An 18687-nucleotide genomic window follows, 5' to 3' on the forward strand; every position below is an offset into this window, starting at 1 on the left:
GAAAGTATGAATATAGTCACATGACAACCACCATAGAAATCATCTATTTTTGATTTTCACTGACCATCACATAGTACTACTGTGCCACTAGTAATACATAGTACTACTACTGTGGTACTAGTAGTACATAGTACTACTACTGTGGTACTAGTAATACATAGTACTACTACTGTGGTACTAGTAATACATAGTACTACTACTGTGGTACTAGTAATACATAGTACTACTACTGTGGTACTAGTAATACATAGTACTACTACTGTGGTATTAGTAATACATAGTACTACTAATGTGGCACTAGTAATACATAGTACTACTACTGTGGTATTAGTAATACATAGTACTACTACTGTGGTAGTAGCAATACATAGTACTACTACTGTGGTACTAATAATACATAGTACTACTGTGGTACTAGTAATACATAGTACTACTACTGTGGTATTAGTAATACATAGTACTACTACTTTGGTATTAGTAATACACAGTACTACTACTGTGGTAGTAGCAATACAAAGTACTACTAATGTGGTACTAGCAATACATAGTACTACTACTACTGTGGTACTAGCAATACATAGTACTACTACTGTGGTACTAGTAATACATAGTACTACTATTGTGGTACTAGAAATACATAGTACTACTAGTGTGGTACTAATAATACATAGTACTACTACTGTGGTACTAGTAATACATAGTACTACTGTGGTACTAGTAATACATAGTACTAATGTGGTACTAGTAATACATGGTACTGCTACTGTGGTACTAGTAATACATAGTACTACTATTGTGGTACTAGTAATACATAGTATTAGTAAATAGATTGTACTACTGTGGTACTATTAATACATTGTACTAATGTGGTACTACTAATACATTTTAATACTTTGGTACTAGTAATACATTGTACTATTGTAGTACTAGTAATACATATTACTACTACTGTGGTACTAGTAAATACATTGTACTACTGTGGTACTACTAATACATTTTAATACTGTGGTACTAGTAATACATTGTACTATGGTGGTACTACTAATACATTTTTATACTGTGGTACTAGTAATACATTGTAGTGGTGTGGTACAAGTAATACATTTTAATACTGTAGTACTAGTAATACATTGTACTAATGTGGTACTAGTAATACAGTACATAGTACTATGTGGGAGTAATACATTGTACTACTGTGGTATTAAATAACATTATACTACAGTGGTATTAGTAATACCTTGTACCAATGTGGTACTAGTAAAACATTGTAATAATGTGGTACTTCTAATAATTAGTACTATTGTGGTAGTAATACAACGCACTACTGTGGTATTACATAACCTTGTACTACAGCGGTACTAGTTAAACATTGCAATACCGTGGTACTGGTAATACATTTGAATACTGTGGTACTAGCAATAAATAGTACTACTGTGGTAGACACACTACCTTGTACTACAGAGGTACTAATAAAAAAAAAGTTGTAATACAGTGGTACTTATTGTAATCGTGTTTTAAAAAAAAAAAAATACTTCACTTCTCATTGTATTAAAAATATGATTTTATTGTGGCAAGAAGAAAATAGAAGTACTACAATACTTTTGTGTAATGGTGTCCATGAGTATGATAATTACTCAATACTTTGATATACTTCAAAGGTGTACTGGATACCATGTTCCTCCTGCATACCTTGTGGTACTCCTGGAAAGCTGCAAGAAATATAAAAGTACATTTTTGTTGATGTACTGTAAAAGTACACAGTGTGAAATGCAAGTAACTAAAGATAGCACAACTTCAAGTAACTAAGTACACTACTACAAGTACTATAACTAAAATAAGTACACTACTACAAGTACTATAACTAAAAGTACCTACAATACACTACCACAAGTGCTAAAACTTCAACTATAAGTACACTACTACAAGTACTACAACTTCAAGTAACTATAAGTACACTACTACAAGTACTACAACTTCAAGTATCTATAAGTGCACTACTACAAGTATTACAACTAAAGGTACCTACAAAACATTACTACAAGTACTACAACTTCAATTAACTATAATACACTACTACAAGTACTAGTACTTCAAGTAACTACAATACAGTAGTACAACTTCAAGCAACTATAAGTACACTACTACAAGTACTTCAACTAAAGGTACCTACAATACACTACTACAAGTACTATAACTTCAATGAACTGCAATACACTACTACAAGTACTATAACTTCAAGTAACTACATTACAATAGTACAAGTGGTACAACTTCAAGTAACTACAATACAGTAGTAGAAGTACTACAACTTCAAGTACCTACACTACAGTAGTACAAGTGGTAAAACTTCAAGCAACTATAAGTACACTGCTACAAGTACTACAACTAAAATACTTTTAACATCAAGTAATAAATGATATTTTGTGTAGTATTTAGGCTAATCCAGTTTGTACTGCTTATTGATTAGTAAAGAGGTCAACCTACTACAGGATCAAATACTATAGTTATTTGTACTCAATGTGATCATGATCATGGTTACTACGCCACCTGCTGTAAGAAGTTGAAAATGTACCAGAATCAGATACAACATAGTGTAGTATTACACGTAGTACTTACTCGGGCAGTAGAGAGTATTTTTCTGGGCAGATTTCAGGGAAGAAAGTATCGCATTCAAACTGTTGATGGATTTGTGTGACAAACAATCTTATGATGCTTTTGGTCTCCATCAACTCCTAAGAAGGAAAAACATCAATAAATACTACATCACACGTACTCTACTGTACCCTATTTTATCACTAACATCACACGTACTCTACTGTACTCTACTTTGTCAATAACATCACACATGTACTCTACTGTACTCTACTTTGTCAATAATATCACATGTGTACTCTACTGTACTAGACTTTGTCAATATCACACATGTACTCTACTGTACTCTATTTTGTCAATAACATCACACATGTACAGTACTCTACTGTATTATTTTTTGTCAATAGCACACATGTACTCTACTGTAATCTATTTTATCAATAACATCACATGTACTCTATTTTAACAATAACATCACACATACTCTACTGTACTCCACTTTGTCAATAACATTATGCATGTACTCTACTGTACTCTACTTTGTAAATAATATCACACATCTACTCTACTGTACTCTACTTTGTCAATAACATCACATGTGTACTCTACTGTACTATACTTTGTCAATATCACACATGTACTCTACTGTACTCTATTTTGTCAATAACATCACACATGTACTCAACTGTATTATTTTTTGTCAATAGCACACATGTACTCTACTGTAATCTATTTTATGAATAACATCACACATGTAATCTACTGTACTCCACTTTGTCAATAACATTATGCATGTACTCTACTGTACTCTACTTTGTCAATAACATCACATGTGTACTCTACTGTACTATACTTTGTCAATATCACACATGTACTCTATTTTGTCAATATCATCACACATGTACTCTATTGTATTATTTTTGTCAATATCACACATGTACTCTACTGTAATCTATTTGATCAATAACATCATACGTACTCTACTGTACTCTACTTTATCAATAACATCACACGTACTCTACTGTACTCTATTTTATCAATAACATCACACGCACTCTACTGTACTCTAATTTATCAATAACATATGTACTCTACTTTGTCAATAACATCACATGTGTACTCTACTGTACTATACTTTGTCAATATCACACATGTACTCTATTTTGTCAATAACATCACACATGTACTTTACTGTATTATTTTTTGTCAATATCACACATGTACTCTACTGTAATCTATTTGATCAATAACATCATACGTACTCTACTGTACTCTACTTTATCAAAAACATCACACGTCCTCTACTGTACTCTATTTTATCAATAACATCATATGTACTCTACTGTTCTCTACTTTGTCAATAACATTACACATGTACTCTACTGTACTCTACTTTGTCAATAACATCACACATGTACTCACTGTACTCTACTTTGTCAATAACATCACACATGTACTCTACTGTACTCTACATTGTCAATAACATCACACATGTACTCTACTGTACTCTACTTTGTCAATAACATCACATTTGTACTCTACTGTACTATAAGTTGGCAATATCACACATGTACTCTACTGTAATCTATTTCATCAATAACATCATACGTACTCTACTGTACTCTACTTTATCAATAACGTACCTACTCAGTGGCCGAGGGGTTAGAGTGTCCGCCCTGAGGTCGGTAGGTTGTGAGTTCAAACCCCGGCCGAGTCATACCAAAGACTATAAAAATGGGACCCATTACCTCCCTGCTTGGCACTCAGCATCAAGGCTTGGAATTGGGGGTTAAATCACCAAAAATGATTCCCGGGCGTGGCTACCGCTGCTGCCCACTGCTCCCCTCACCTCCCAGTGGATGAACAAGGGGATGGGTCAAATGCAGAGAACAAATTTCCCCACACCTAGTGTGTGTGTGACAATCATTGGTACTTAAACTTTAAAAATGTATTCTTTTTTAGCTATTTGTATTATGGCTGTCAGCGAAGAAAACATAAAATAGCTGCATCGTTTTATACGTCGCAGGGGTCAAAGTGTAGGAAAAAAAATAGTAGCTTATAGTCCGGAATTTACAGTAAATAAAAAATACTTTTAGTGCGTAAAGTAAAGTAAATAAACAATATTTGTATTTATTTTTGAAAAAGTAAATAAACAATACATTTAGTATGTAAAGTAAATAATACTTTTATTGAGTAAAGTAAATAAAGAATAATTTTACTGAGTAAATAAAGTAAATAAACAATATTCGTATTTATGAAGTAAAGTAAATAAACAATAATTTTACTGAGTCAATTAAAATAAAAAATTGTTGTATCCATAAAATTAAGTAAATAAACAATACCTTTACTGAGTGAATTAAAGTAAATAAAGAATAGTTGTATCCATAAAATAAAGTAAATAAACAATACTTTTACTGAGTAAATTAAAGTAAATAAAGAATATTTGTATCTATACAGTAAAGTAAATAAATAATTTTATTGAGTAAAATAAATAAAACATTTTTGTATTTATAAAATAAAGTAAATAAACAATAATTTTACTAAGTGCAGTAAAGTAAATAAACAGTACTTGTATTAAATAATAAAAGTATAAAGAATACTTTGTATTATATCATACAGTAAATAAACAATACTTTTAATGAGTAAAGTAAATAAATAATATTTGTATTTAAAACATCAGTAAATAAACAATACTTTTAGTGAGTAAAGACTATTTGCATTTAAAACATACAGTACATAAACAGTACTTTTAGGGAGTAAAGTAAATAAAGAATAATTGTATTTATAACATACAGTAAATAAACAATACTTTTAGTGAGCAAAGTAAATAAAGAATATTTGAATGTATAACATACAGTAAATAAACAATACTTTTAGTGAGTAAAGAATATTTCTATTTAAAACATACAGTAAATAAACAATACTTTTAGTGAGTAAAGTGAATAAAGAATATTTGTGATTATAACATACAGTAAATGAACAATAATTTTAGTGAGTAAAGTAAATAAAGAATATTTGTATCTCTAACATACAGTAAATAAACAATACTTTTACTGAGTAAAGTAAATAATATATGCATCTATGACATACAGTAAATTAACAATACTTATACTGAGTAATGTAAATAAAGAATATCTGTATCTATAACATACAGTAAATAAACAATACTTTTAGTGAGTAAAGAATGTTTTATATTAAAACATACAGTACATAAACAATACTTTTAGTGAGTAAAGTAAATAAAGAATAATTGTATTTATAATATACAGTAAATAAACAATATTTTTTACCAAATAAATGAAGAATATTTGAATGTATAACATACAGTAAATAAACAATACTTTTAGTGAGTAAAGAATATTTGTATTTAAAACATACAGTAAATAAACAATACTTTTAGTGAGTAAAGTATCTAAAGAATATTTGTATGTATAACATACAGTAAATAAACAATACTTTTAGTGAGTAAAGTAATTAAAGAATATTTGTAGGTATAACATACAGTAAATAAAAAATACTTTTAGTGAGTAAAGTAACTAAATAATATTTGTATGTATAACATACAGTAAATAAACAATACTTTTAGTGAGTAAAGTAAATAAAGAATATTTGTAGGTATAACATACAGTAAATAAAGAATACTTTTAGTGAGTAAAGTAACTAAAGTATACATTTTATCCAGCCAAGTAAAGAAAGAGGTGTACCTTATAAAGCGAGCTGCCTCCTATAACCCAGACCTGATCCGTCTGCTGTGACAGCTGAGTGTCAATCATCCTGAGGGCGGAGCTAAAGTCTGCAGCAAGATGGTGGGCGCCTGCAGGGGGCGCTCTGGAAGTCAAACAACAGCTCGATTACAACAATGCAGCTTTTAATCCGAGACACCAGGCGACTTTTGTGAAAAGGTATGTCTTTTAATGGCGATCACAAATGTCGATACTCTCTGGCTGACAAGCGGCTAGCAGCTAATTATGTGGCTCCATACACAGTGTGGAGCCGAATACTATTCACCTTCATTGCGACAAATAAACTGTATAAAGGTATCATTATCAATTAGCATTATCACTGGAGGATGAGGCTAAACATAGAGTGAAACCAGAAGCAGCCATGCTAACAGCTAGCTCGAAAGAAGAGAACAATCAAGTGTTTGGTAAAGTTGAAGAAGTGTACCGGTAGATGGAAGCACGTTACAGCAGGAAGTAAGCAGTATCAAGGTTGGTATCAGTACGTGATCAATACTGGAGTGATCGGATCGATATTAAATTTTTTCTCCAATAATTTTTGTTGTTTTGTTTAATGCTCACAGATTAAGGGGAATAATTCCCTGCACACAGGAGGACTTGGAGGGTAAAAAGCAAAGTATTTAAAAGAGTAGTAAATAGTAATGTTCACTTTTCTTTAGTTATTGTGTAGTCTTGAGTTTGTTTACGTAATAAAGAGAAAACAAACAAGTCACACTGTCGATAAATACACTTCAAATGATTGAGAGTGAACATGGATATTTACATATCTGCTAACATTACAGCAAGATGCAGCTACAAGTAGAGCGAGCACACCTGGCAGGAAATGACCTTTGACCTACAGGAAACAGCGTATGACAGAGTCAAATACGTACTTGAGCTGGCGACTGAGGACGATGTTGATGCGGTTCCTCAAAGGTCGGTTTTTCTCCGGGATGGAAAACCAGGTCTTTCTGCCCATAACCACTACGTTCTGCTTACCTGCAGGTAACAACACAGGTAACCCATTTTCACCACGTTCTCCTTACCTATATATATATATATATATATATATACATATATAAATTTAAATATAGAAATATATCTTCATAAATATACATATATATATTTATAAATATATATGTATATACATATATATATATATATATATACATATATATATATATATATATATATATATATATATATATATATATATATATAAATATATATTTCATAAATATATATATATTTACACACAAACATATATAAAACATCCAGTAGTCAATCAGATATATCAAGCAGCTCCAATGTGCCAAACATGGATAAGTGTGCAGAGTGTTTTGCATTTTCCCATTATGTGTGACCCTGTCTGTTTGCATTTTGTGTTTTTCTTTTTTATTCAAAAGAAATGTGCACCATGACTAGGGAAGGTTGTTTGTGTTAGGTGACATAAGTAATTGCTGCGCTTGGGGCCGTTCAAAGCATGGTAAGTAGTCATAGAGCTGAATTACTCATGTTGTCCACAAGATAGCTACAAAGCAGCAGCATATACATTAACTTTTAAAATGAATTGAAAGATTTCCAGTTCGAACATTAAATATCTTGTCTTTGCAGTCTGTTCAATTGAATATAAGTTGAAAAGGATTTGCAAATCATTGTATTGTTTTTATTTACCATTTAATAGGCTACACAAAAATTTCGGTTCGGTACGTACCTCGGTTTAGAGGTCACGGTTCGGTTCATTTTCGGTGCAGTAAGAAAACAACAAAATATACATTTTTGGGTTATTTATTCATCAAATTTGCAAAATCTTCTACCAAAAATATTTTTCTTTGTGGAATATTTGATGTGAAGTAATCGGAACCTTGGATAGGTCAATAATTCATAATAACATTGATTTTGATTCAATATTATGTTTTGAGCAAGGACAGTTTGAAAGAAAACAAAACAGCTTTGTTTTATTAGTCAACATTGCAACTTTTTCTAAATTACATTTCACCTTTAAGCTTTTTTATTTCACTTTTGTTATGTTTTTGTTTATTTTAATAGTATTTTTAGAATGTGCCGTGGGCCTTTAAAACATTAGCTGTGGGCCGCAGATGGCCTCCGGGGCACACTTTTGACACCCCTGCTATAGATAATAAAAAATTAAATCTGATAAATCTATGGATAAAAAGCAGAGCTTGGCGACGCATACGCGTTTATCATAAATATATCGCTCTCTCCGTCTCTGCCCCTCCATCACGAATGCTGCTGCGCGCACAATTTGTTTTGTTTTTAACCCCTTCTTAACCCTGAACGTACATTGAAAATACACGCAACCCTAACTCAAAATGCCGGACATTTGAGGCATTTAAGAAACTCCGCCCGGACAGCTCCGCAAAAGAGGACGTATGGTCAGTCTATCGTAGCCCGTTAGCTGCTAGCATGCCGTGTGTTGTGCCTCAGTGTGCATTGTTTACACAACCTGCAGTACGCTACTTAATATGTCAGTGTGGAAACTCGTTCGGTACACCTCCGAACCAAACTGAAGCCCTGTACCAAAACGGTTCAATACAAATACACGTACCGTTACACCCCTACCATTTACACAACGTGCCAACTTCACTGGTTTTGGGGTTTTGTACCATTTTATAAAATACATTGTAAGGTTTCCTCCTAAAATATTGTCAACATTGAAATAAAAACAACTGTGCGCTCCTTCCCGTTTTTCAGGATGGCTGACATCTTTTCTTCCTGGAAGTTACAGAAAGTATGAGAATGCGTGAGCTGCTGCCTCACCTTCTTCACTTACCGTATTTATTAATAAGTCTCCTATTGAAAATCAGAATCATCTTTATTGGCCAAGTATGTTTACCACACGAGCAGTTTGTGCAAGAAACAAAAGAATGCAACGAGTGGAGTCGATACAGTTACACAGTTGGGATTTTGGGCAGAATGATCTTTTCTGTCATCTTCATGTCCATCCATCTCTGTCCGTTCATCTATCTTCCACTGCTCTGTGGCATTGTTTTTGCTTGAATCACAGAGCATGAAACCCTGCACGGTCCTTCAATGAGCCCACCGTGCAAGTTCTCCGGACGGAGGACAGAAAAACAAACAAAACGACGGAAAGGAAGGACAAAAACTGGATTTCCCTGCCAAAAATTTAAGTATTGAACGTCAAGCAGAAGAGATATAGAGTGCTCAAGCGAGCGACATTGCAGGGGAAGAGGAAGGGAAATGGTGAAAAAGGGCAACTCTTCACGGGTTTACTGATACTTTTTAAGTACTAAATACTGGTATCGTATGTGTATGTGTTGTATCTGCTGATGTAGTTGTCGTGTAGTTGTACAAAAAAAAAAGACAGATACTGATGAATGTCAAAATGCCAAATAGGGGAGCCTGTTTGAGGCCAGCAAGGAAGAAAACAAACGGACACAGCAAATTGATCGTATTTTCACTTCATTTCCACCCCGAAAGGGACAAGCGGTAGAAAATGGATCGGCCCGGGCCTAGTTAGCATCAAAACTCGATTAATCGTGCAGCCCAGTCGTTACATCTAGTTTTCTTACACTTATGAGTATTATTTGCAAGTATGCATTCATGTAGTAGCCAGGAAGTAGCCTTTGCCATTAGCTTGAATGTGCCGGTCTTGTCGTTGTTGAGCCCTACAAAGTGTTGAAACTGTAAGTACTGTACTTATTACCCGGCAGCTGTTGGATTGGAACGTGCATCTCAGTTGTGGCTTTCATTCACACAGGTGTTGTAATCGCCATGTAAAATCACTAATGCTAATCAGTAGCATGTGCATGGCATATCCAATGTAAATTAGCATCGAGCTAGCACATGTTTTAATAGCGGGGTCACCCTCTACTGCAAACCAACCCTGGTTAATGCTCACGTGACAATGTTTTTTCAATGACCCTTACTGTAAATAAAACTGTGAGGATAAAGTTAACACGCTCGTTAACTGGATGCTTGTAAATAGTTTACCTTCCACTGATGGTGTTGCCGTCATCTTGCGGAAATGTTTGAATTCCTCACTGGAAGACAAGAAACATCATCAGTGCAGACATTTTTTTTAAATTAAATATTATCAATCATACATTTTTCTATTCTGTGTTTCCGTTAGTTTTATACATCATACAATATGAATCATGCATTATTTTATCACGTTTACTTGAATACCCATTTACTGTTGTTGTCGAGCATTATCTATTGTTATATCTATGTAAATGTTTACTTATTTTACTTAGCAAATACTGGAATGCAATATATTACTAAACAATGGAATACAATCTAAAAACCCTATCTTATGACTTTTCATTTACAGAAGATATTTGTTATCACTTTATTTCCCTGTTAAAAACATGTGATGTTCTTGATGTCACCTTAACCATAAAGTTTACAAGCACGGTCTAAAGTACAAACACGTATTTTGAGAAAACTGCCTGAATCTGCCCATGTGTCATAAGTTCATAATTTAAGACGATGCCATGTCACCAATGGCTAGAACACAGGTGTCAAACTCAAGGCCTTAGGGGACAAATCTGGCCCGCCACATTATTTTATGTGGCCCGCGAAAGCCTGGAAATAATATGCCTTAATAAAATGCTTAACCTTTTCTTACTAAATATATTTGTTATTTCCATTTTGACATTAAAAATCATGTACCGCATGCAACTGCATATCTTTTAAAATTCAATATATTATATTATCATGTATTCCAAAAATATGTTTTGCTAAAATAAAGATAAATACTGTACTTAAATATCTGCTTGACTTTTGATTTTGGGGCGGTGTAGCTCGGTTGGCCGTGCCAGCAACTTGAGGGTTCCAGGTTCGATCCCCGCTTCTGCCAGCGTAGTCACTGCCGTTGTGTCCTTGGGCAAGACACTTCACCCACCTGCTCCCAGTGCCACCCACACTGGTGTAAATGTAACTTAGATATTGGGTTTCACTATGTAAAGCGCTTTTAGTCACTAGAGAAAAGCGCTATATAAAAAATAAATAAATAATAACAATAATAATTTCAAAACAAATTATCAATGAAATTGTAGACCGTAAAATTGACAATAGATTTTACGGTTAAATTAAAGTTTTTTACAGTAAAATCACCATTGGTACTCTTTTTTTTCATATACAGTAAGACACTAAAACATTAACAAACAAACAAAAAAATCATTAAAAAAAACAAGATTTTACAGTAAAAAAAACTAAAACAGTGGTATTGTTTTTCCATTCCATTTATTCAATTTTTTTATATGCTGTAAAAACAAAAACACTGCTTTTACTATAATATTCTGGTGACTGAGCTGCCAGTTTTTAAAGTAAAATTTAAAAGAAATGTTTGCAGCTTATGTAAAAATATATATTGTTAAAGTATATATATATACTGTATATATATATATATATATATATATATATATATATATATATATATATATACGTACAGTCGCGATCAAAAGTTTACATACACTTGTAAAGAACATAATGTCATAGCTGTCTTGAGTTTCCAATAATTTCTATACGGGACGGCATGGCGCAGTGGGAGAGTGGCCGTGCGCAACCCGAGGGTCCCTGGTTCAATCCCCACCTAGTACCAACCTCGTCATGTCCGTTGTGTCCTGAGCAAGACACTTCACCCTTGCTCCTGATGGGTGCTGGTTAGCGCCTTGCATGGCAGCTCCCTCCATCAGTGTGTGAATGTGTGTGTGAATGGGTAAATGTGGAAGTAGTGTCAAAGCGCTTTGAGTACCTTGAAGGTAGAAAAGCGCTATACAAGTACAACCCATTTATCATTTATCATTTATAACTCTTATTTTTTTGTGATAGAGTGATTGGAGCACATACTTGTTGGTCACAAAAAACATTCATGACGTTTGGTTCTTTTATGAATTTATTATGGTTCTACTGAAAATGTGAGCAAATCTGCTGGGTCAAAAGTATACATACAGCAATGTTAATATTTGGTCACATGTCCCTTGGCAAGTTTCACTGCAATAAGGCGCTTTTGGTAGCCATCCACAAGCTTCTGCTTGAGTTTTTGACCACTCCTCTTGACAAAATTGGTGCAGTTCAGCTAAATGTGTTGGTTTTCTGACATGGACTTGTTTCTTCAGCATTGTCCACACGGACTTTGGGAAGGCCATTCTAAAACCTTCATTCTAGCCTGATTTAGCCATTCCTTTACCACTTTTGACATGTGTTTGGGGTCATTGTCCTGTTGGAACACCCAACTGCGCCCAAGACCCAACCTCTGGGCTGATGATTTTCAAGGTTCAATGGTTTTATTCGTCACATGCAGAGAACACCACAGTGAAATGCTTTTTTCCATGCTCTTCAGATATTGCGGACAGTGGGATCCAAACACTAGTTGCTGAATCTAATACACTAAATACAAAAAAATACAACAATTTGTATAGCTCTGATGTACATTAATTACAAGACAATAAGTTGCACAATAAGTCCCAGTAGTTATGGTAGAAGTATCAGTACAAGTAAAAGTACAGTAGTCACATACAGTACCAGCGCAATATGAAATAGTATAACAGTATATACAGTATAGGAAGTAATAAATATTAAGGTGTCTACAGTTCTTTTGGCAGTTGAGTAGTGACAGTAGTATGAACAAACACTATGACTTCTTTATACTCTTGTTTTTACATTATTTACAGTCATTGAATGAAGAGTATTGTAGTCCGGTAATTACAGTGGTAAGTAAAGTGATTCTTGTGCGTGCGGTTTGTGCAATTGTGATAAAGTGTTAATCAGCGGTGCAGTTCAGCAGTCTGATGGCTTGGGGATAGAAGCTCCTCCTGAGTCTCTCCGTGTTGGCCATGAGACTCCGGTAGCGCTTGCCTGACTGCAGCAGTGAGAAGAGGCAGTTGCTTGGGTGGCTAGAGTCCCTCACTATCCTCTTGGCCTTGGATCTACACCGCCTGGTGTAGATGTTGCAGATGGTTGGGAGCTCATTTTAGGTTGTCCTGAAGAATTTGGAGGTAATCCTCCTTTTTCATTGTCCCATTTACTCTCTGTAACGCACCAGTTCCATTGGCAGCAAAACAGGCCCAGAGCATAATACTACCACCACCATGCTTGACGGTAGGCATTGTATTCCTGGGATTAAAGGCCTCACCCTTTCTCCTCCAAACATATTGCTGGGTATTGTGGCCAAACAGCTCAATTTTTGTTTCATCTGACATCACATGGACAAAAGATAAGACCGTCTGGATGAAAGTTCTGTGGTCAGATAAAATGAAATATTAACATTGCTGTATGTATACTTTTGACCCAGCAGATTTGGTCACATTTTCAGTAGACCCATAATAAACTCATAAAAGAACCAAACTTCATGAATGTTTTTTGGTGACCAACAAGTATGTGCTCCAATCACTCTGTCACAAAAACATAAGAGTTGTAGAAAGTATTGGAAACTCTAAACAGCCATGACATTATGTTCTTTACAAGTAGAGATGTCCGATAATATCGGACTGCCGATATTATCGTCCGATAAATGCTTTAAAATGTAATATGGGAAATTATCGGTATCGGTTTCATTAAGTAAAATGTATGACTTTTTATAACGCCGCTGTGTACATGGACGTAGGGAGAGGTACAGAGCGCCAATAAACCTTAAAGGCATTGCCTTTGCGTGCCGGCCCAATCACATATTATCTACGGTAGGGGTCCTCAAGTACAAATCTTGAAGGTCCACAAATGTTTTTTTTTAAACAGGCTGGGTCCGTTTATTATCGGTCAAGCTTATATAGTAGCAGGAGGTAAGTAGTTTAACATTTTCTTAAAATTAACAAAAATAAAATAAATATCCAATAAAATACATGAAATATTTTCTTTGAAACAAAAATAAATAAGAACTTTGAAAAAATGTGTCCTCTGCATTTGACCCATCCCTTGATCACCCCCTGGGAGGTGAGGGGAGCAGTGGGCAGCAGTGGCGCTGCGCCCGGGAATCATTTTTGGTGATTTAACCCCCAATTCCAAGCCTTGATGCTGAGTGCCAAGCAGGGAAGAATGCTGGTATGAGCTTTTAAACATAACCCGTTAACTGCTGCCAATCAAATGGTGAATAAGATACTCTTTAGGGTTCATATGTTTGTAAATCTGACTGTGATGAAGTCAGTGCCTCACCAGCCATCAACCTCACCGCACGTTACTGCTCTGTTGCTATTTGTTGTTGTGTCATAGATTTAACAAAAATCTTGCTTGATGTTTCATATGACTTTTTCAGCCTCGTGATTACTTTTTTTCTTAGCTCTGAATCATGAGGAAATGTCTCTTCAAATTCACGGTGCTCTTTCAGATAGTGACGTTTCAGATTTTCACTTTTCACCAGAGCAACAGTACTGTTGCATATTAGACACATTGGTCTGGTACTTGCAGTAGCTAGGATGAAAACATATTGCTCTGTCCATTCTTCCTTGAAACGTCGGTTTTCCCTGTCCACCTTTCTTTTACCAGCCTGAGCCAACTTGGAGCATGCCATTGTGATTTGATTCACATTCAGTGACTGACGAGTGAACAGTTAGCGAAGTAGCGATACGAGACAAAGGTTCCATGCACTGTGCACTGCACATGTGTATGACCCAGGTGGTAACAGCCTATCAGCGCATCGTTGTGATCGAGATGACAACCCATACCCCGGAATTAGGCAATCAGAGAGAGAGAGAGAGAGAGAGAGAGAGAGAGAGAGAGAGAGAGAGAGAGAGAGAGAGAGAGAGAGAGAGAGAGAGAGAGAGGGACGGAGTGAGTGAGACACGAGAAGTGTAAACGAAACGTGGAGATATTTGACTAAAAACAACGAAGAACGTTGACTTGCGCTAGCGATAACTCACAGATGAATACAATTATTATATTTTTTTATAATAATTATAATTATAATAATAAAAATAAAAATAAATAAAAACTTTTTTTTTTTTACTATAATTCGTGCTGGGTCCGGACGGACATGTCGCTGGGTCCGGACATGGACCGCGGTCCGCCTGTTGAGGATCACTGATCTACGGCTTTTCACACACACAAGTGAATGCAATCCATACTTGGTCAACAGCCATACAGGTCACACTGAGGGTGGCCGTGAAAACAACTTTAACACTGTTACAAATATGCGCCACACTGTGAACCCACACCAAACAAGAAAGGCAAACACATTTCGGGAGAACATCCGCACCGTAACACAATATAAACACAACAGAACAAATACCCAGAACCCCTTGCAGCACTAACTCTTCCGGGACGCTACAATATACACCCCCGCTACCCCCCTTCCCCCCAACCCTGCCCACCTCAACCTCCTCATGCTCTCTCAGGGAGAGCATGTCCCAAATTACAAGCTGCTGTTTTGAGGCATGTTAAAAAAAATTATGCACTTTGTGACTTCACTAATAAATATGGCAGTGTCATGTTGGCATTTTTTTCCCATAACTTGAGTTGATTTATTTTGGAAAACCTTGTTACATTGTTTAATGCAGTGTTTTTCAAACTTTTTGGAGCCAAGGCACATTTTTTGCGTTGAAAAAATGCAGAGGCACACCACCAGCAGACATCATTAAAAAAAGAAACTCAGTTGACAGTAAATAGTCGTTGTCACAATTGTTGGATATGACTTTAAAGCAGGGGTGCTCACACTTTTTCTGCAGGCGAGCTACTTTTCAATTGATCAAGTCGTGGGGATCTACCTCATTCATATATATAATTTATATTTACTTATTTATGAAATATATGTTTTTGTTAATAAGTTAAAGGTGTTTAATGATAATGCAAGCATGTTTAACACATATAGTTAATATTGTTAATACATTAAAGGTGTTTAATGATAATACAAGAATGTTTAACACATATAGTTAATATTGTTATTAATAAATTAAAGGTGTTTAATGATAATGCAATCATGTTTAACACATAGTTAATATTGTTAATAAATTAAAGGTGTTTAATGATAATACAAGAATGTTTAATACATATAGTTAATATTGTTAATAAATTAAAGGTGTTTAATGATAATACAAGTATGTTTAATACATATAGTTAATATTGTTAAGAAGTTAAAGGTGTTTAATGATAATACAAGCATGTTTAACACATATAGTTAATATTGTTAATAAGTTAAAGGTGTTTAAAGATAATGCAAGCATGTTTAACACATATAGTTAATATTGTTAACAAGTTAAGGTGTTTAAAGATAATACAGGCATGTTTAACACATATAGATTCCTTTCTTTCATGAAGACAAGAATATAAGTTGGTGTATTACCGGATTCTGATGACTTGCATTGATTGGAATCAAACAGTGGTGCTAAAAACGTCCGCATTTTCGAATGGAGGAGAAAAAAGTCCTCCTTTCTGTCCAATACCACATGAAAGTGGTTGGTTTTTGGCATCTTATTTGTCCAACTTCCGTACTCCTTTGTATACACTTTACAAGAAATACATTGTCGGCAAACTCCGTAGCTTGCTAGCTTGTGCACGCCAGCTTTCTGAGACTCTTGTTTTGTTAGCGCAACTGTGCAGTCGGTCTTTGGAGTTTTGACAACAGGTACGGCGCCAGAGTCTGTTGAAATAAAGTGTTTCTCGCCTTCCAGTCGGTAATTTGTTAATAAGTTAAAGGTGTTAAAGCTGGCAGCAGCCAGCGTCATCTCAGAAGACCCTCGGGTGCCGTGAATGTCAATCAAGTGACGAAAGTGACGTCATAGTGAAGATTTATGATCGCTCATTTTTAGGACTATTTTTTTAATGCCTGGCTGGCGATCGACTGACACACCCTCCGAGATCGACCGGTAGCTCGCGATCGACGTAATGAGCACCCCTGCTTTAAAGCATAACCAAGCATGCATCACTATAGCTCTTGTCTCAAAGTAGGTATACTGTCAGCACCTGTCACATCACACCCTGACTTATTTGGAGTTTTTTGCTGTATTCCTGTGTGTAGTGTTTTAGTTCTTGTTTTGCGCTCCTATTTTAATGGCTTTTTCTCTTTTTTGGTATTTTCCTATAGCATTTTCTTCCTTTGAGCGTTTGTTTCCTGCATCTTATTTGTCTTAGCAATCAAGAAGATTTTAGTTGTTTTTATCCTTCTTTGTGTGGACATTGTTGATTGTCATGTCATGTTCGGATGTACTTTGTGGACGTCGTCTTTGCTCCCCGGTAAGTCTTTGCTGTCGTCCAGCATTATGTTTTTGTTTACTTTGTAGCCAGTTCAGTTTTAGTTTCGTTCTGCATAGCCTTCCCTAAGCTTCAATGCCTTTTCTTAGGGGCACTCACCTTTTGTTTATTTTTGGTTTAAGCATTTGACACATTTTTTACCTGCACGCTTCCTCCCGCTGTTTCCGACATCTACAAAGCAATTAGCTACCTGCTGCCACCTACTGATATGGAAGAGTATTACACAGTTACTCTGCCAAGCTCTAGACAGCACCGACACTTAACAACAACACATCATTTGCAGACTATAATTACTGGTTTGCAAAAAATATTTTTAACCTAAATAGGTGAAATTAGATCATCTCCCACGGCACACCAGACTGTATCTCACGGCACACTAAAAAAACACTGGTTTAATGAAAATTAGACATAATAATGTGTTAATTCCACGACTGTATAGGTATCGGCTGATATCGGAATCGGTAATTAAGAGTTGGACAATATCGGAATATCGGCGTAAAAGCCATTATCGGACATCTCTATTTACAAGTGTATGTAAACTCTTGATCGCGACTGTATATTCATATATTACTCATTGTTAAACGCAGCCCTCTGAGGGCCACTATAACTGCGACGTGGCCCTTGACGGAAACCAGTTTGACACCCCTGCTCTATAAGAACAGAAAAAACAATGCAAATTAAGAAAAAAATCACAATAAAAATATTCTATAAACTTGCTACAAACATATTCAATGGTTCCAAATGTAGTATAAAAGGTGTTGTGTGTGTGTTTTGCTGAAAAATAATACATTTGATTCAGCTCATCATATTATTATTTATGACAGAAATACAAATAAACTTTGGCGCCATTATGTATTTACTTTTTGGAAGACGTGAACACGTGACGCAGCCAGGAAGTGTTGCACACAGTGTGTTGGCGGACGCAAACTATCAATGAACTAACGCACACGCGTAAAACATGACTTACTTGAGTCTTGTGGGATGCCAAGGAAGCTGTCCGTTCTTTCCTATCCCCAGGTCCGGACACACAGCGACGATGGCGTTCAGAATGCGCGACATGTTGCATTGACTCCACTATGGCTGTCCTCGCCGCCAGCTCGCTCGGGCTGTCTCTCCCGGAAGTGACGTAGTCGTCGCGCATGCGTGGACTGATCTAATCTTCCGGTACCGAGCAACTGTTGTAAATAATCATCTACTTCTGTTCGAGCAAACC

The 18687-nt window shown here is 35.4% G+C and overlaps 1 protein-coding gene across 1 annotated transcript; it reads right to left on the reverse strand.

The window, feature by feature from the left end:
* Positions 1–1543: 1543 nt before the first annotated feature.
* On the reverse strand, positions 1544–18590 carry dhfr (dihydrofolate reductase). Its single transcript, XM_061981027.1, has 6 exons — positions 18442–18590; positions 10287–10336; positions 7205–7310; positions 6297–6420; positions 2617–2732; positions 1544–1709 (listed from the first exon to the last, which is right to left on the reverse strand). The coding sequence occupies exons 1-6, from the start codon at positions 18531–18533 to the stop codon at positions 1631–1633; spliced, it is 567 nt and encodes a 188-aa protein (XP_061837011.1). The 5' UTR covers positions 18534–18590; the 3' UTR covers positions 1544–1630.
* Positions 18591–18687: the final 97 nt, after the last annotated feature.

The sequence above is a fragment of the Nerophis lumbriciformis genome, linkage group LG20 (assembly GCF_033978685.3).
Source record: "Nerophis lumbriciformis linkage group LG20, RoL_Nlum_v2.1, whole genome shotgun sequence".
Classification (NCBI taxonomy): Eukaryota; Metazoa; Chordata; class Actinopteri; order Syngnathiformes; family Syngnathidae; genus Nerophis; species Nerophis lumbriciformis.